Source organism: Hyla sarda, chromosome 1, assembly GCF_029499605.1.
Source record: "Hyla sarda isolate aHylSar1 chromosome 1, aHylSar1.hap1, whole genome shotgun sequence".
Lineage (NCBI taxonomy): Eukaryota > Metazoa > Chordata > Amphibia > Anura > Hylidae > Hyla > Hyla sarda.
Genome location: NC_079189.1, coordinates 467,947,343 through 467,967,738, shown reverse-complemented (window position 1 = coordinate 467,967,738; position 20,396 = coordinate 467,947,343). Strand labels below are relative to the sequence as shown.

The 20,396-nt window shown below is 44.5% G+C and overlaps 1 protein-coding gene across 5 annotated transcripts in view; it reads left to right on the top strand.

Annotated features, from left to right (window-relative positions):
• HECTD4 (HECT domain E3 ubiquitin protein ligase 4) overlaps positions 1 to 20,396 on the top strand; it is a 200,180-nt gene that overhangs the window by 139,104 nt on the left and 40,680 nt on the right. For all 5 annotated transcript variants that reach the window (XM_056536635.1, XM_056536627.1, XM_056536623.1 and 2 more), the window contains exons 43-51: positions 4,364 to 4,533; positions 4,815 to 4,930; positions 13,059 to 13,162; positions 13,269 to 13,430; positions 13,668 to 13,816; positions 13,949 to 14,028; positions 14,247 to 14,410; positions 15,841 to 16,078; positions 16,176 to 16,312. In XM_056536635.1, the coding sequence (XP_056392610.1) occupies positions 4,364 to 4,533; positions 4,815 to 4,930; positions 13,059 to 13,162; positions 13,269 to 13,430; positions 13,668 to 13,816; positions 13,949 to 14,028; positions 14,247 to 14,410; positions 15,841 to 16,078; positions 16,176 to 16,312 (1,320 nt within the window). The remainder of the gene's footprint in view (positions 1 to 4,363; positions 4,534 to 4,814; positions 4,931 to 13,058; positions 13,163 to 13,268; positions 13,431 to 13,667; positions 13,817 to 13,948; positions 14,029 to 14,246; positions 14,411 to 15,840; positions 16,079 to 16,175; positions 16,313 to 20,396) is intronic.

The window sequence follows — 20,396 nt, the reverse complement described above, 5'->3', positions numbered from 1 at the left end:
TATATTTGTGTCTCTCCCAATCTCTCCACAACCGAGAGAGATCAAGTATAGATCACTTTGGTCCAAAAGAACTCTACAGTGTTGATCTAACTGTATAGATAAGATCTACAATGTAGTCACTTTTTCATGTTTTATGAGCAGTCCTTGAACTAAAATAGATCGTTTTCCTCCCCATCGATCTGCACTTGATACTCCATAATGAGAATGTGAAGACGAAATTTTAGAATTTTAGAAATTTTTGCGAATTTATAAAAAAAATAAAAAAAATAAAAAAAGCTCTTTTGAATGGACCTAAAGGGGTTGTCTGTGAAAGCAACAACCTGTGTATGGTGTTGTAATATGTAGTAAAGCAACTTACTAATATAGTGTTATATCAACTATTTCAGCTGTGCTTTCTTCCTGTAAGCTAAGACATCACAGCCTGAACAGCTGCTCCGTCCCTCCTCCCTCCTTTCCCCTAGTGTCGGCCTGTTTGCAGCCACAGCATTTTGTGTCTATAACTGTTATCAGGCAGTAGAGGCACTGACCTGATGACAGCTGACAAAGGCTTCCCTGCTGCCTTATCTAATCTGCCTTAAATCGAATGAGGTGTAAAACCAGCCCTCTTCCTGACATTACTGCGGTCTTTGCTGACAATAGGGGACAGAGAGAGAAGTGACCAAGCTTTTTCACACCTTATAGGAAAAAACCCACAACTGTAATTGTTTATCTGTGCACTATGGTTAATATGATTATATTAGTAAGTGATTTTATTATTCATTTTGACACCATACACATGTTTTGTTTTGCCAGACACCCCCTTTAAGTATTCAGATATTTTGATATGATATCACACTTACATTTAGCTCTGGGGCCCCCCATTTCTCTTGACCTGTGGTAACAGGTGACCTTTTTGGAGTCACCTGTGGTAAATTCAGTTTACTAGACAAGATTTGGAAAGAAACTTCCATGTCTATATAAGGTCTCACAGCTGACAATGCATATCACAGCAACAACCTAGCTATGAGGAGGAAAGAACTGCATGTAGAGCTCAGACAGTATTATGTTTATGCAAATATCTGGAGAATGAAACTACAAAGGTAGAAATGTTTAGCCTGGTATAATTTAAAACCTAAGGTTCAGGGCTATAATATCATAATTTTAAGTCCTAGTGCTGACATTTTTTCAGGGGAAGTGACTTATGGAAATAACTGCCCAATGCTCAGTTTCATGGTAACACAAAAAAGAACATTTACTCTCCTATTTAAAGTGGTTTAAATTTTTTTTTGTTTTTATATTACTTGGGTGCCCTGACTTTTGCTATGCCTCAAGTTCCTGAGAAATAAGAATGTTGCTATTTCGTTGACCAGCAGTATTTTTCCCTGAAATATCTGATGCAAAAATTGGTGTGGGCACTAGGCTCAGGAAGCATGATTTAGGAGGCTGAGGGGTTCAGATCCTGTTCAGAGGTGTGATTAGGAGGGGTATAAATCATGTTTATGGTAGCGATTAGGAAGCTAAGGTGTGAATCATGTTCCGGGGGTTTGATTAGGCGGCTGAGGGGTATGAATCATGTTCAGGGGGTGTGATTAGGAGGCTGAGGGGTGTGAACCATGTTTAGGGGGTATGATTAGGAGGCTTAGGTGTATGGATCATGTTCATGGGGTGTGATTAGGAGGCTGAGGGGTTTGAATCATGTTCAAGGGATGTGATTAGGGGGATGAGGGGTACGAATCATGTTCTGGCAGTGTGAATAGGAGGAAGAGGGGTACGAATCATGTTCAGGGGGTATGATTAGGAGGCTGAGGGGTACGAATCATGTTCAGGGGGATTGATTGGGAGGCTGAGGGGTACGAATCATGTTCCGGGGTTTGTGATTAGGAGGCTGAGGTGTATGAATCATGTTCAGGGGGGTATGATTAAGAGGCTGAGGTGTACGGATCATATGCAGGGGGTGTGATTAGGAGGATGATGGGTACGGATCATGTTCAGGGGGTGTGGTTAGGAGCCTGAGGGGTACGGATCATGTTTAGGGGGGTATGATTAGGAGGCTGAGGTGTACGGATCATGTTCAGGGGGTGTGATTAGGAGGCTGAGGGGTATGAACCATGTTCAGCGGGTATGATTAGAAAGCTTAGGTGTATGGATCATGTTCATGGGGTGTGATTAGGATGCTGAGGGGTACAAATTATGTTCAGGGGTGTGATTAGGAGGCTGAAGGGGGTAAAGTAAGTTCAAGGGTTTTGATAAGGAAGCTCATAATCGCACCCCCTGACCCTAGCATATACATATTGTTTAGCCTATCTGACAATTCAGTGAAAAGTACAGCTGGTCAACCAAATAGTAAAATCCTTATATCTTGGGACTTGGGGGCAGGGGGGTGGAGGGGTGGCAGTTGGGTGTAGCAGGAAAATGTGATATATTTTTTGGACTGACCACAGGTTCTCTTAAAACACTACCCTTGTCCAGCACGGTCACACCAGTCCCCTCCTCTGGCTTTATTTACATGGCTGCAGCAATAACTTGCCCATATACACACACACATCACCACTGGAGCCGATCACTGGCCTCAGTGGACTTGCACCATATACTGCTTAGGACAGTGATTTTCTGTAGCAGTGACATTGATATAGGTCACATCCAATAATACAGAGAAAAGATGACACAGCATGAGTTTGCATAGTTTTTATTATGCATGTCCAAGCATACATCACTGTGTGTACGTCTTAGTCAACATTTCAGATTAAATGCCCTTCCTTAGTCTTTGAAGGATAAGGTAGATGACGTGAAATGAAAAGGCCGGGGTTGTAAGGGGATGACGGCCGTACTGATCGTGACTGATGCTATGGGAACATGGACAAGTGTGTTTTGTCCTCTGCTTAGCGAGTATGTAGACTGAAATGTATGCTGGAGACCACTATACAGATTCATATATGGTGTGCATTTTTTTATATTGTCTGGTGGTCGTAAATCATACAACACAGGTCTGGCACCAACACCCTACAACCAAAACTAGTGGTGCCTTAAATGACTACAATTCTTGCATATTGCATATGACACCTCATCACTGCCATCATGTAAACACACCCAGCAAGAGGGACTGGACCAGTGGCTCTGGACATGGTGGGGCTTAAGCAGGTTCTTTTTTTATTTTACCTACCAAAATCCCAAGCGCAGAGGAATTTTTTCTATAAGTTGAACAAACTCAAGCACTATTACATTTGTCCTTGGCAGTGAAACTAATAATGGGGCACTCCAATACAGAACATCTTATCGCCTATCCACAAGATAGGGGATAAGTGTCTAATCACGGGGGGTCCTACCGCTGACACCCCCTGCACCCCGGCTTGCCCCTTGTCCAGATTTCTGTTGACCATGGCACAAAGCAGTTGCTGACATGCCCCTTCATGTATCTCTATTGGAGAGCTGGAGATACAGTGTTTTGTGTATCTCCGGCTCTCCTATAAAGATACATGGAGGGTTGTGTCGGCCACCACTTCATGCCATGGTTGACAGTGATCCGTGCACGGAGCGGAGTTCGTTCCGTGCATGGAGAGTGCCTGTGTACTGTAAATACTCCCTTTTCTTGAAGATCATTCTAGATGCCTGCTTGTTTTTGTTGTACCAAACATTTTACTAGTTAGAGTGAATTTCTTAACATTGTAAAGACTTATGACTTCAAAATAAGATGTGTCTTTTAGTTTGCCTGAATAAACCAAATATCTGTAGTGTGCCTGTCTCTTGCCTCTCTGATCACCCTTAAAGGGGTACTCCACTGGCCATCTTTCGGAAGTAAATGTTCCGAGCGCTGTTTTTTTGCGCTGCGGGGGTCGGCCACGCCCCTCATAACGTCACAGCCAACAGCCAAGCCCCCCAATGCAAGTCTATGGGAGAGGGCGTGACGGCCATCATGTCCCCTCCCATAGACTTTCATTGGGGGGCTTGCCTCTGACATCACGAGGGGCATGGCTGACCCCTGCAGTGCGAAAACGGCGCTTGGAACATTTAATTCCAAATGCTGGCTAGTGGAGTACCCCTTTAAAGCCCACAACAAGATCACGCAGTACTCAGACCACTGATTTGAAGTAAGCTTTTCTCAGTACACCTGAGCACAACCTCAGTTTATTCAGGCAAAGTGATACAACTCATTTTCCCATAAAATGGTGATGAACTGTCATGCATGCTTTCTTTGCGTGTTCTGTAGATCCTCTTGCAGCCCAGCACATGACAGTGCACCTTTTTATTGCTAACTATGTGTAAGATTCCTATTTTTATAGTGGACGTTAAAACCAAAATGAAAACTCCAGTGAATGACGTCCCTCATTTCTTATAAACTAACTGCTTGAATTTAACTTTTTGCCGCACCAATATCCACCCCCATCAGGCATTGCCTCTTCATAAACTGTCCATTACTGAGAAGGTAGTGCAGGCAGTCCAGTCCATGTTACTCCCCCAGGAGGGATGCCTGTCTATTCACACCTCACTTCCTGCAACAGGAGATGCCTCAACTCCCGTTATGGCTGTGGTTCGGCTTCTTGCGGAGATCAGGACAAGGTAAGAATCTTTGCTGCACTTACACAAAGCTAAGCACTCATACAGTAGAAGTATCCTGTACTTCTTTTTATCTTGTTTCATGCATTGTTCTTCCACTTAGCACACATATTTGCTCTACTAAGTTCTATTTTAATCCGCTGTAAAACAGTAAATTATCGTCAGTACATTTTCTAGCTAAAATAAATAGCAGCAATATGTTCTGGAGTGGTTTCATGCACGTGTTCTGTGTTATATCTCTTTATGTGATCCTTGTGATTATTTCTTGATGTTTTCTTTCTTAGAGCTTGTCTGGTCATGGCTCAGCTGTTGGAGGACAGCTCATTTTGTGAAGAATTCATACAGCAGTGTCCTGCCGCTGTAGAAGTACTAAATTTAGTGGCCCAGGAATGTAGTCCTGGTAAGTCTGCAGCATTAGACAAGTCAAAAATTCTAGACAATAATCTTTTTTTTTTAATGTTTTGTTTTTATTCAAATTGTCCCTTCTGCTACCCCTTTCTCAAAGGACATTGCTTACCAGTCTGACCCAGAAGTTATAAATTGGCTAAGCTGCTGTCACTGACTAAAGCTGTCAGTCAACATACATTTACTCTGCAGTGAAGTCAATGAGCAGCCATTTTATACATTTTCATGTCAAAGCTTAAAGGGGTTATCTAGACCAAAATAACTTATCCCCTATCCACAGTATACTGGATAAGCACCTGATAGCGGGTACCTGTCCGCTGGTATCCTACCCAATGGTACCCCTAACCCAATAATCCGCCACCACCACCCCCTCAATCTCCATGCATTGTCTGCGGCACCAGAGTTTCTCTATCAAGTACAGCACTCTGGTATCTCCAACACTCCCATAGACAATGCATTTGCAGGACCTTGATATTGATGACCTGTTCTTAAAACAGACCAATATTAGATCAGTGGGGGCCTGACTCCTGGTACCCACACCTATCAGGGGCTACATTGCTCGTGTGAGCGACTTGTTCCTTCAGTGTTTACCAGGTCCAGTACATTTTATAGTGTCATAAGGCACAACAAGAGGAAAGACTGGTGGCACCACTGCTAGTGTACTTAATGCCTCTGGAAAATCTGAAAAAATGTGGGAAAGGCTTTGGAGCAAATACAAAGGGGTGCACAATGAGAAAAATAAGCAGTAAGCACAAAATAAGGGTATGTGAAAAAACATTATTTGCACACACCTATTAAAAAAAATTATCTTTTATTCATCCATGTGTATAGTGGTCTCCAAACTGTGCACTTCCAGATGTTGCAAAACTACAACTCCCAGCATGCCCTTCAGCTCTTCGGGCATGCTGGAAGTTGTACTTTTGCAACAATTGGAGGCACACTGGTTGGGAAACACTGTTTCCTAACTCAGTGTTTTCCAACCCATGTGCCTCCAGCTGTTGCAAAACTACAACTCCCAGCATACATTGACAGACCATGCATGCTGGGAGTTGTAGTTTTGCAACTGCTGGAGGTACGCTGGTGCGGAAACACTGCGATAGTCTGTTACCTAACTTAGTGTTTCCCAACCAGTGTGCCTCCAGCTGTTGCATAACTACAACTCCCAGCATTCACGGTCTGTCAGTGCATGCTGGTAGTTGTAGTTTTGCAACAGTTGAAGGTTAACCCCTGGCCATGTGAATGTACAGGGTACATTCACACGGGCGGGTTTACATAGAGTTTCCCGCTTTAAGTTTGAGCTGTAGTAAATTTTCCACCGCAGCTCAAACTCCCAGCAGGAAACTCGCTGTGAACCCCCGCCTGTGTGTACCCTAAAAACACTACCCTACACCTACACTTACACAAAATAAAGGGTAAAACACTATATATACACACCCTTACACAAAATGTTTACACTAACATGCTGGTGTTGCCCCATACTTTTCATTTTTACAAGAGGTAAAAGGCAAAAAATTTGTAACGCAATTTCTCCTGAGTACGGAAATACCCCATATGTGGGTGTAAAATACTCTGCGGACGCACAACAAGGCACAGGAGTGAGAGCGTACTATGTACATTTGAGGTCTAAATTGGGGATTTGCACAGGGGTGGCTGATAGTTATAGTGGTTATGACATAAACGCAAAAAAAAAAAAATCACCCACATGTGACCCCATTTTGGAAACTACACCCCTTACGGAACTTAACAAGGGGTACAGTGAGCCTTAACACCCCACAGGTGTTTGACAAATTTTCTTTAAAGTTGGACGGGAAAATGAAGTCAGATTTTTTTTTTCACTAAAATGCTGGTGTTACCCCAAAGTTTCTATTTTCACAAGGGGTAATAGCTCCCAAAATTTGTAACAAAATTTCTTCTGAGTATGGAAATACCCCATATGTGGACGGAAAGTGTTCTGCGGGCGAACTACAATGCTCAGAAGAGAAGGAGCTCCATTGGACTTTTGGAGAGAGAATTTGGCTGGTATTGAAGGCCACGTGTGTTTACAAAAAGCCCCCATGCTGCCAGAACAGTGGACCCCCCACCCCCACATGTAACCCCATTTTGGAAACTACAGCCCTCACGGAATGTAATAAGCATTTACACCCCACAGGTGTCTGACAGATTTTTTGAACAGTGGTCCGTGAAAATAAACTTTTTTATTTTTCATTTGCACAGCCCACTGTTCAAAAAATCTGTCAAACGCTAGTGGCTGATTTTCTCTCCCCCCCCCCCCCCTCTCCCCCCTCGCCATTCCCGTGGCCGTCCGGGTCGCCTTTTCTCCACCTCATCCCCTGAGTCAGGCCACGCTCCACCTCCTCCAGGCGCCGCCGCAGTTTGTTCCCAGTCTCTGCATCACCGCTCCCAGTCGACCTCCACCCATTCCAGAACTCCTACGATGCGCTCCCAGTCCCCAGGGGACCTTGTGGACTCAGATTTGGTGGACGTGAGTACACAAAAGAAAAATGGGGGTTCAATCAAAGTACCATTATGGGTGCTGATCAGTGTACCAAAACATACATCAAAGCAAGTAAGAAAGAAGGGAACACTGAAAAAATGTATCAGCACACCAATATATAATAGATCAATATGACAACTCTTTATTAAATTACATATTTGTAGACAACTACACAAAAAATAGGGATGAAAGACAATAAAACCATCTAAAATTATGGGCTGAAAGAATATAAGCCCAAACACTACCCTAGGGAGGGGCCATGAACCCCCTCACCTAGGTACAAGCACCCGTACTTCTTAGCTGGATGTAATGTCACTCCATACAGATATCAATAGTCTTTTGTGGCCCCGTCCTCTTCCTGACACCCATTTACCTTGTCTTTTCCTCCATTATGGAACGTTTGTTCTCCATTTTTAGTACTCGCAAGTATACAGGGATTACGCATTTGCTCACTTATAGCTATATCTATTAATGTACTTAGAGCATTTTCTGTATAGTTGCATAGCCTGTGTGTTATGTTATTAATACTATTGATATCTGTATAGAGTGACATTACATCCAAGCTAAGAAGGACAGTTACTTGTACCTAGGTGAGGGGGTTCATGGCCCCTCCCTAGGGTAGTGTTTGGGCTTAAATTCTTTCAGCCCATAATTTTAGATGGTTTTATTGTCTTTCCTCCCTATTTTTTGTGTAGTTGTCTACAAATATATCAATATGACAATTCTTTATTAAATAACATTATATATTGGTGTGCTGATAAATTTTTTCAGTGTTCCCCTTCTTTCTTTCTTGCTTAGATTTGGTGGACAGTCTAATGTCTGTAGTCAGGGACACCTTCCACCTGCATGACCCAGGAACTTCAGGCGTGGTCCCTGAGGTGTCCTTCTGCCGTGCTAGTCTGGCAACCCAAGTTTTCAGCACTCGACGAACGCTTCCATGGGACTAAGAAGCTCCATACTCTTTCCCTTTCCTCAAGACCTGGTGGTGAAGTGGTCTTCTCTTACGGTAGACAGACCCTCCTGTGTCGTGGCTGTCTAAATCCACTACCCTGCCACTTGCAGATGCAGCCTCCTTTAAAGATCCCTCGGACAAGCGTATTGAAAATTTGGCGAAATTCTCTTTTGAGGTGGTGGGCTCGGCTTTGTCCGCCAGCCTTTGCCTCTAAGTGGGTATCCAAAGCCCTCTCTGTTGGGGCTCTTCAATTGCACCAGGGTATTTTAGTAGGTTCCTCCCCTGGCGATTTGGCGGATTTAGCTCAGCAAATTGCTAATGCTGGGGATTACCTCTGCTTGGCCTCCTTGGAGTTGGCTCGCTGTGCTGCCTTTGCCTCAGGCAACCTGGTGGCCCTTCGGCGCTCCATGTGGCTTAAGGCTTGGAATGCCGATGCAGCCTCTAAGCGCTCCCAAACTGAGCTTCCTTTCCTGGGATGTAATCTCTTTGGCAAATGCCTAGATGTGATAATCTTGGAGGCTACCGGGGGCAAGAGTTCCCTCTTACCCCAGAATTGTCTGCGCCGTTCGGACTCGCAGCGGAAGACTTCTTCCTTTTGCCCCTTTCGTTTCTCGGGCCTCCAGGACAAACCAGCGGCCTCACAGGATAGGAGGGTGCCATCTTTCAAGGCTCGTCCCTCCTGGAAATCGGGGAGGAGGGGCAAGCCTCTCTTTGGGTGGGTGGTCGCCTGTCCTTTATTCGGGACGTTTGGCTGGCACAGGTTCAAGATGCTTGGGTTCGAGAGGTCTTGTCCCAGGGCTATCGAATAGAATTCTCTTCTATTTCCCGGAATCGTTATTTTCTGATCCCGCCCCCTCGATCTCCCGCTCTTGCCGCAGCTTTTCAGGTGGCCCTTTGCACCCTCCTTTCCCAGGGAGCGATAGTGCTGTTCCCTCCTCGGGAATGTTTTTCGGGGTTCTACTCCAATCTTTTTGTAATACCCAAGAAGGGCGGCACTGTCCGAGCCATTCTCGGTTTGAAGCTTCTGAACCGTCATGTGCGGCGGCTGCATTTCCGGATGGAATTCCTGCAGTCAGTAGTCTCCTCCATGGATCCAGGGGAGTTTCTCTCTTACTTGCACAAACCAGCGGTTTCTCAGGTTCGCTATTCCTCCGGGGATTTTCAGGCTGTCGCCCTGCCCTAGGGGCTGGCGACCTCGCCCCGAGTCTTCACCAAGATGCAGGCAGCTGTGGTGGCTCTCCTCCACTCTTGGGGTGTCTCTGTTCTCCCCTATCTGGACAACCTACTCATCAAGGCACCCTCCCTGGAACAGAATCTGGTCTGAAAAAAATCACTCTGCAGACCCTTTCCACTTTTGGTTGGATCATCAATCACGCGAAATCCAACCTTTCTCCATCCCAATCTCTGACCTTTCTCTGGATCCGCTTCGACACGGCGGTGGGCCACCTTACTCTTGCGGAGGACAAGCTCCGGGAGTTGTTGTTGGGGATTCGCTTGCTTCGGTGGCCGGGTCTGATCCCCGTCCGTGCCTGTATGTCGGTTCTGGGCAAGATTGTAACTTCCATGGAGGCGGTCCCCTTTGCCCAATTTTGGTACCGTCCTCTCCAATGGGCCATCCTCTCTGTGGGAGAAACCCCCTCGTTTCTGCACCACGGGATCCGGCTTCCGCTCAGAGTTCGCCGCTCCCTCCTTTGGTGGCTTCGGTCTCCCCTCCTCCGAGAGGGTTGCTCCTTCCTGCCTCTTCATTGGCATGTCCTGACCATGGACGCGAGTCTCCTCGGCTGGGGAGGTGTCTTCCGGGACAAAACGGTCCAGGGCCATTGGACCCCGTCAGAGTCCAGTCTCCCCATCAACGCCCTGGAGGTCTGTGCGATCTTCCTGTGCCTTCTTCACTGGAGTCGCCTGCTCCGGAGCCTTCCTGTGCGGGTGCAGACTGACAACGCCACCACCGTGGCATAGATCAATCGCCAGGGTGGCACCCGCAGCTTGGCGGCTATGACGGAAGTTTAAAAAATCCTCTCCTGGGCGGAACTTCACGTCCCGGCCTTATCGGCGGTGCACATCCCCAGGATCGACAATTGGGAGTCGCTCCACTGCCGACCTGGGCAAGTGGTCCCTTCACCCAGAGGTCTTTACTCAAATCTGTCACCGCTGGGGAACTCCAGACGTGGATCTTTGTATCATGCCGGAACAGGAAAGTCCCTCACTTCGTCTCCCGGTCGCGGGATCCCCTGGCACTGGCAGCAGATGCTCTCGTGGTTCCTTGGACCCCCTTTGCTCTCCCCTACCTCTTTCCTCCGCTTCCACTTCTTCCCAGGTCATCCGGAAGCTCAAGGTGGAGGGCGTCTCTACGATTCTGGTGGCCCTGGATTGGCCTTGTCGCGTGTGGTATGCGGACGTGGTCAGTCTTGTGGCGGACGTTCCCTTTCGTCTTCCGGATTGTCCCGACCTCCTCTCCCAAGGACCCCTCTACCTCCCCAATTTACTTCCACTGCGTTTGATGGCGTGGTGGTTGAAACCGTGGTTTTGACTTCTCGGGGATCCGGACCGTGCCCGGAAGCCCTCGTCCGCCAGGATTTACCACCGTACCTGTATTTCCGCTGAGGCTCATTCTCTCTCTCCCACCACTTTTTCATTTAAATTCTCTTTTTTTAATCGGGACTGGAAACACGCCTTGCCCTCAGTTCCATCAAGAGGCAGGTTTCGGTACGTTCTGTCCTCTTCCAACACCCTCTTGGGTCCAACCTTCATGTGCACACTTTTTTACAGGGCGTAGCTCACAAGGTTCCTCCATTCAGGTCCCCCTCAACCTCGTTTTGGATGCTCTGCAGGGCACTCCGTTTTAGCCTCTTGGTCAAGTTTCCCTTCGTTTCCTTTCCTGGAAGGTGGCCTTCCTAGTCGCTGTCACGTCCATTCACCACGTCCAATTCGCCGGAATTGGCTGCCCTCTCTTGCCGTTCCCCTTTTCTGGTGCTTCACCAAGACAAGGTGGTTCTTTGGCTGGTACCTTCTTTTCAGCCCAAGGTCGTGACTACCTTTCACTTGAACTAGGAGATTGTGTTGCCTTCTTCGCTGGTGCTCCCTTCTCATCTGCGGGAGCACCAACTTCACAAGCTGAACTTGGTTCGGGCAGTTCGGACCGATTTGTTGGTCGCTTCCTCCTTCCGGCGGTGTGACTCTGTGCGTCCTGATGGGCGACGCAAGGGGCTCCCGGTTTCCGAGGCCACTATCTCCTGGTAGATACGCTTCGTATCATTGCAAGGGTCAGGTATCACCCTTCGCCCACCCTCTCGAATGACGTTTCACTCGACCTGCGCGGTGGGGGCCTCCTGGGCGGTCAGACATGGGACTTCGGCTCTGCAGGTTTGCAAGGCAGCGACTTGGTCATCTCTGCATACTTTTGCCAAGTTTTACCATATTCACACTTTTGCTTCCTCCGATGCAGGCCTGGGCCGTAGGGTTTTGCAGGCAGCAGTTCATCTGTCCACTTGAGTTCTTTTCTGGCTGGGATGTTGGTCTTTCCCTCCCCAGGGACTGCTTTTGGACGTCCCATGGTCCTGTGTCCCCCAATGAAGCGCTCGAGAAAAGTAGATTTTTGTTCTTAACGTAAAAGCTCTTTCTCTGAGCTTCTATTGGGGGAGACAGCACCCGCCCATTGGTTTGTTTGGGGCTCAGAGAAAGAGGTTTTACTGTAAGTACAAAAATCTACTTTTTTATAGGCAAATTTATGTTAGAAGATAGTTAATGCTGTTCAACATGTATTTATTTTTTCAGATCAACTGGCTCCATAAAGTTAAGCAAATTTGTAAAGTACTTCTATTAAAAAAATCTTTATCCTTCCAGTACTTATCAGCTGCTGTATACTACAGAGGAAGTTGAGTTGTTCTTTAGTCTTATCACAGTTCTCTCTGCTGACACCTCTGTCCATGTCAGGAATTGACCAGAAGAGGAGCCAATCCCCATGGCAAACTTCTCCTGCTCGGAACAGTACCTGACATGGACAGAGGTGTCAGCAGAGCGCACTGTGGTCAGACAGAATAGAACTATACAACTTCCTCTGTAGTATTCAGCACCAGATAAGTACTGGAAGGATAAAGATTTTTTAGTAGAAGTAATTTACAAATCTGTTTAACTCTTTGGCACCAGTTGATCTGCAAAATAAATTTTCCACCAAAGTACCCCTTTAAAATTGCAGAGGCCGCATCAGAGCCATTTAAAGGGGTTATCCAGGAAAAAACTTTTTACATATATATCAACTGGCTGCAGAAAGTTAAACAGATTTGTAAATGACTTCTATTAAAAAATCTTAATCCTTTCAGTACTTATGAGCTTCTGAAGTTAATGTTGTTCTTTTCTGTCTAAGTGCTCTCTGATGACACGTGTCTTGGGAACTGTCCAAAGTAGAATCAAATCCCCATAGCAAACCTCTTCTACTCTGTGCAGTTCCTGAGACAAGCAGAGATGTCAGCAGAGAGCACTGTTGCCAGACAGAAACAACAACTCAACTTCAGCAGCTGATAATTATTGAAAGTATTAAGATTTTTTTAATAGAAGTAATTTACAAATCCGTTTTACTTTCTGGAGCCAGTTGATATAAAGAAATACACCTTTAATGCCAAACCCATAAAATTAATCATAAAGTCCATGTATGATTATTATTATAATTTTTTTTTTAAGGTGAACGCTTATCTGTTGTGGAAGTACAGTGTGAAAGACTGAGGATGTTATATCGGGATTGTGCTCGACCACCCCCACCACCTCTCCAGACTGAGCGTAGATTGGTAGGGATTTAAAATAATTATTTTGAATATATATATATATATATATATATATATATATAGAGTATATATCCCTAAGTAATACCATGTTGTATGTTATCTGTAACAGCCCAAAGAAATTACATGGTGCCCATCCCGTGTGTTCCCACCAGTGCGAGCCTGTATGTTTTCATCACATTTGACAGCTGTAACTTTTCTGGCTGACCCGAGTGCAGGAGGAGGTTTACCACGGGGTACCTTTATCTATGCATCTTCACCTGTTCCAGTACAAGTAAGGATTTTCTGATACATCTTTATGGGCAAACTGCCTATTATAATGAGTACAAACAACAATATTTTTTTTATTGACGCCATAGTAATGTTTGGTTAATATAATTCACTATTGTTCTCTGTTAATGTTTATTTTAAAAATATTTATCCCAAGCAGAGCATAGTACGTAACAGCGATCTATATTCAACATTGTCTTGATTTTTGCATGTTACGTATGTTTTTTTGTTTGTTTACCAGGCTCCATCTTTTTATTGGGAGATTGAAATTGTGTCTTATGGAGACATAGATGATGACACTGGTCCAATTGTCTCATTTGGGTTTGCAACAGAAGCAGAAAAGCGTGATGGGGCATGGACTAACCCTGTTGGCACATGTCTGTTTCACAAGTAAGATGGACAGTTTGTTTCTAAAATTATAGTTTACTTGTAGTCTACAAAGTCGTTCAAAAGAAAAATCCTGCATTTGTATAATTTTAGATAGAAATAAAAATGTCCTTACCAGTTTTTTTTCCTTTGTAGCAATGGGCGTGCTGTGCATTACAATGGTTCAAGTCTTTTGCAGTGGAAGAGCGTGCGGTTAGATGTAGCTTTGTCTCCTGGTATGGACTATATATATGTATATACATGATTGACACCCAGCTGTTTGTTTATGCACATTCTGTCTTCATCTCCTTGTTGATCTAAAACTAAGAAAAAGTTTAGTAAATGAAAGGACATATAACTTAAAACATTCCTCATGAACCAAAAGATTCGGCACCATGAAGTGAAGCCTAAGTGTGCTTAGATTTCTGTATAATGTTGTCCGTGTTTTTTTTAGGGGATGTTGCTGGTATTGGTTGGGAGAGAACAGAAGGCACACCACCACCTCCAGGCCAGCCTGCAAAGGGCAGGGTTTACTTCACCTACTGTGGACAAAGACTTGGACCCTACTTAGAGGATGTTTCCGGAGGAATGTGGCCAGTTGTGCATATTCAGAAAAAGGTAAATAATTCTGCATTCTACTCCTCCTAAAGTTCCAGGCAAAGTTTTTTTCAAACGGTACTCCGGCCCAACATGATACACACAAGTGTTGTGATTTTAAGTATATTCGCTCCCATTTCTGTAATTCTGTGATAGCAAAGACCAGCCTAAAGGGGTACTTCAGCACAAAGACATCTTATCCTCTGCTGGGGACCCCCGCAATCTCTCATGCAGCACCCACCTGTGTCAGCTGCACAGAGCGATGATCGCTCCATGTCTGAAGGGTCACGACTCCGCCCCCTTGTGGTGTGACGCCCTGCCCCCTCAATGCACGCCTATGGGGGGGGGGGGGGGTTGTGAAGGGGTGGCAGGGGGTGTGACGCCACCTCCCATAGGCTTGCATTCAGGGGGCGGGGCGTGACATCATGATACTCCGGCCCCGTAGTCGTGACCCTTCAGACACGGAGCAATCATCGCTCTGTGCAGGTGACACAGATGGGTACTGCATGAGAGATTGCGGAGGCCCCAGCGGCTGGACCCTCGCGATCAGACATCTTATCCCCTATCCTTTGGTGGCGTCACACCCCCTCCCACACCTTCACAAACCCCCCCCCCCCCCCCCCATAGGCGTGCATTGAGGGGGCAGGGCATCACACCACAAGGGGGCGGAGTCGTGACCCTTCAGACATGGAGTGATCATCGCTCTGTGCAGCTGACACAGGTGGGTGCTGCATGAGAGATTGCGGGGGTCCCCAGCAGAGGATAAGATGTCTTTGGGCTGAAGTACCCCTTTAGGCTGGTCTTTGCTATCACAGAATTACAGAAATGGGAGCGAATATACTTAAAATCACAACATTGTAGCTTGTGTGTATCATGTTGGAAACTGGCTTTTAACCTGCCTTTCTACCAATCAGCATGATTTTTTTCAGTGATTAAGTATTTTTTTTCTAATGTTAGTGTAGGAACTCATAAAACAATGAGAGCCCTTTATACGTGTTGTAATACGTGTTGTAACACTAATACTTAGTGTTTTTTAGATGCAGTCTGGCCTTCTCTTGCTGGGAGAGCCTGGGGTTTCAGTACTTAGTGTGGTGCTCCTAAGGTGCTGGGCAAGCCATATGATCAAATAGTATGCATGCAACTTATGTGCTGGAAGACAGCATGGTGCACTACACGTAACTGTGTGACTGACTCTATCTATGTGTATGTAATACTGGGCAGGCTCCCTCCTCATGGATGGTGGGAATGTGAGTAGCTATTTATCAGTATTTTGCTGTTCTTCAACCTCTCCAATATAACATTATGGCTGATCTACATGATAGTGGTAACTGTTTTTTCAACCTGCCCTTGTATAAGTAACCAGCATGCTTGGCTCTGCAACAGAGTAAGTTGTTGCAATCATGTTGCGTCACGTGGAAGCCATCATTTACAATTTTGTATTTTTTCCCCAGAATACAAAGATCCGGGCAAATTTTGGATCACGGCAGTTTGCATTTGCTGAGGGTCAGGCTCATCGCAATGCTGCTGATTTATGCATAGACTTGGCTGAAGAAATAAGCGCAAATTTTGAAGCATTACCATTTGCTATGGCATCAGATAGTGACAATGATGCTGGAACAAGCATAGCATCTGACCCAGGAAACCATGGTCCACCATGCCGCATTGCTGCAGTAGCTACTATTTTACAACGTAAGAACTATTTTGGGATTGAACGGTATTATGCCGAACCCACTCTTCCTGGTATGTGTTATGTTAATCCTACTCTGTTTTAATTTTCTTCTTTCAGAGTATGACAGTGATTCTTCCTGCAGGTATAAGGTGGTGCTGAGCTATGAAAACTTTATTACATCTGGTCCTGATCCACATCCCCCTCCTATTGCAGATGATGAAAGTGACGACGATGATGATGATGACATGCCGCGGGTCAGATATTTTTTAAATTGTTTATCCACTGAAGAGCATTACTTATAATATAAAAGATCTTGTCTTTTCAGTTTTGATTATTTAGACATGAAAAATAATTTCAAGCTTTTTCATATTTAATAATTCTCCACCGATATTTCGGCACCCTTTCCCTTGGGAAGGGGTACCAGTCAGTACTGCCCCCTCTCACCACTTATATTTGAAGGGGTACCCGTCAGTACTGCCCCCTCTCATCACTTATATTTGCCTTGGCTGTTGAGCCTTTGGCTGCTGCAGTCAGGGTGTCGCCCTTTATTTAGGGCATTCTTCCGGGGGTCCCTAACTGAGAAGGTTTCCATGTATGCTGATAATTCCCTGATATATTTAGCAGATGCGGAAGACTTGCTCAGGTCTCTATTGAGTCTCCTTGATCTCTTTGTCTCTTACTCTGGCCTTAGAGTTAATTGGACAAAATCCTCTTTAATGGCTTTGTCCCCTAGATTGAACCTACCTCCCTCCCTCCCTCCCTCCCTCCCTGTAGACTTGCAAGTGGTCAGTCAAGTTTCGTTATCTGGGTGTTGAGGTAACAGCCTCACTTAATGATTATAGAATTTAAAATTTAGAACCTCTGCTGACGAGTTTTCCGCCTACAGCTATGGTCCTTGCTTCCCCTCTCTCTGGCTGGAAGGGTTCATATTTTTGTTAATTATTTTTCTTCCTAAGTTCTTTTATTTGTTTCACTTGTCCCCGGCCTTTCCCTCTAAACGTTATTTTTAAGGGTTGAACAGTGTATTGAGATCCTTCTATTGGCAGGGCAAACCTCCTAGACTCAGTTTGGCTCTCCTCCAGCTGCCAAAACAGGGTGGTCTGGCAGCTCCTAATATGTATCATTATTATTTGGTGTCCAAGTTGGCCTATGCAGCTTGGTGGATAGATATTGATCTGTGCAATGTGGCGACTGCCCTTGCTGGGGCCCTAGTGGGGTCATATAAAACTCTCACCAGTGTACTATACTGGTTCCCTTCAGCTCCTTTTTTTTGCTCCCTATTAAAACTGTGGCGCGGGTTTGGTCTGTGGTGTCTAAGCTGTTTCCCTGCCCTGTGGTCTCCCCAAGAGCCCAGTTGTGGGCAAACCCTAATCTGCCTCACCTTCCAAGTTTGCCGTCTGCTGGCTTCTGCAGTTGTCGTTGCCTTAAATTTGCAATACACTTGTTTTAGGATGGCCACGCCCTGCTACACTTCTCTGAAATACAATATAAATTCAATGTACCCGCCTTCTTTCACTACCTTCTTTTGAGGGATACAGTGAGAGCGCATTTTCATTCTCTTCTAGTTGCACTAGAGTTTTCTAAAATGGAGAAATTCTTGGGCACCACAGACCTATCCAAGCCACTTACTCAGGCTCACTTACTCACTTACTTGACTTGGGAGAGTGGAGGGAGGTGGCGCAGACATACTATCCAACTGTGGTTAGTGCAAGGGATCTTCATATACAATTGAAGATTATCCTTGGTGAAGGAAAATATAGATTTTATTAAAGACAAAACGCGAGTATTATGCTTTTTAAACCTCTTTTACTTACTCAGCAGCAAAAGAAAAATACATATATAAGATGATATGTATGAGAAAAAATTTTAAACGTAAGGTATAGCGTAGCCAAACATGCTACCTTTCACATTAGCCAATAGTAACACAGGATACATAATAAAGGTGACAGTTTGTATAATATCTTCCTCTTCTTTTTCTGCGAAGGTAGTAGAAGTATAATAAGAAAAAACAAGTCCGATAACATAACAGGGATTTTCTGGAAAGAATTTCCTTGAACATGGGCCGCTTGTCAGACTGGACTAGTAATTAACATAGTATGAATTCTTGAAATGTAGGTCTCGGAGAAGGAATCCATGCATAATGAAGAAACTTCGTCCAATAATAGAAGTGTCGTCTGGAAAGATGTCATCTTAGACAGCTGTGAAATAAATTAGAAATGTTATAGGGATGGGATATAAGGGAGGGATAATACTCGCGTTTTGTCTTTAATAAAATCTATATTTTCCTTCACCAAGGATAGGAAAATCTTCAATTTTATAACAAGACAAAACGCTCCTATTATGCTTGTTTAAAGCTAGAGAAATAAATACATACATCTAAGGACATAAGTATAAAATTTACAATAAAACCATAGAAACATGAGAATCAGGTTTAAAGTAGAATGTTTTGAATGTAGAGTCCGAAGACCAATTGGCAGCTTTGATTATATCAGAGAGGGAAGCACCAGATTGAAACATTTTTGTTGAAGATGCACCTCTAGTAGAATGGGCCGTGAATGTTGAAGTGTCAATACCTGCCATGGTCATGGTAAGTTCAACCCAACCAGCTAAGGTGGTGGAAGAAACAGCATTGTGAGGTTTACAATAGGATATCAGTAACTGAGAGGAATAGGCAGAACGTAAAGATTCCGTCTTAGATTCATAAGAACGTAAACAACGAACCACATAGAGTTTAGGGTGATGAGGAAAAAACGGATAAAATACCGACTGTAAGTTGGTCTTGGTACGACGATAAACAGTAAATATGACCCCATCTGGAGAATATTGTCTTCTAGAGACATCAAGGGCTCTAACATCAGAGATGCGTTTGATAGAAATGAGGCACAAAAGAACTGTAAGTTTAAAGGAAAGCAACTTAAGAGAGAGAAAATCATTGTCTTCCCAAGAAGTAAAAAGATTTAATACAAGATTAACATCCCAAGTTTAGACAACATGCCTGTTTAGATTAACATGCCTGTTTAGACAAAAATGCCAAAAATCTTTGGCAATATCGGCAAGGGACTTGGAATTCGTTCCGCCCAAATGATTTATATATTGGACTGCGGAGATATTGTCCATGCGAAGTAAGACACAGCAGTGAGATAAATTCTTGACAAAACTCTTTAGAGCGAAGGACCCAGCTAAAAGTTCTAAGCAGTTGATGTGTAATTGGGATTCGGAAGGAGACCATTTCCCTCCAGTAGAGAGGGAGCCGCAGCGAGCTCCCCAACCTGAGAGACTTGCGTCCGATTCTATTATAATATCCGGGTTTGGATGAAAAAGGGTTTTTCCATTCCAAGTTTGGATATGGGAGAGTCACCAAAGAAGTTCTTCCTTGGCGTCCTGGGATAAACGAATCTCGTCCGAGTATCCCAGGCCATCCCTCAAATGCTGGATCTTCAAACGTTGAAGAGCTCGATAGTGAAGAGGGGCTGGAAAGATAGCTTGAATCGAAGCTGATAGAAGACCCACTATTCGAGCAATGGATCTCAGAGAGATAAGATCTTTCCGGAGAATTTGGCGAATTTCTTTCCGAATAGTTTTTAATTTCTTGGGTGGTAGACTCAGAGTAGTTGACTGAGTGTTTATTAAGAAGCCCAGAAACTCCAATTCTTGGGACGGAGTTAATATAGATTTTTTGAAATTTATCAGAAAACCCAAATTGGACAGGAGAGATAAAGTCCAGTCCCTGTGTGTGAGAAGAAGGGATAGAGATTGTGCCATGATAAGTATGTCGTCGAGGTAAATGATGAGGCGTACCCCTCGACTTCTTAAAAGTGCTACAATCGGTTTTAGAAGTTTTGTGAAGCACCATGGGGCCGAAGATAGGCCGAATGGAAGGCAAGTGAATTGCCATATCTGATTGTTCCATGGAAATTGAAGAAATGGTTGGGATGAAGGATGAATTGGGATAGTCAGATAAGCATCTTTCAGATCGATTTTTATTAACCAATCGTTTTTTAGTAATAGGTCTCTTAGGAGGTGTATACCTTCCATTTTGAAATGTCTGTACACAACAAAATTGTTGAGTAGTCGTAAATTGATTACAGGTCTGTGACCTCCGTCCTTTTTTCTTACTAGAAATAGGTTGCTGAGAAAACTCAAATGAGTTTGTTGGACGGGTATAACAACTGCCTTGGTAATAAGGTCTTTTACCTCTGTATCTATCAGAATTTGATCTGATTTTGAAAATTGGATAGGATGAGGTGGATTGTATTGAATAGGAGGGGATACAAAGTCTATGTGGAAGCCTGAAACTGTATTCAGGATCCAGGAGTCTGATGTAATCGTACTCCAATT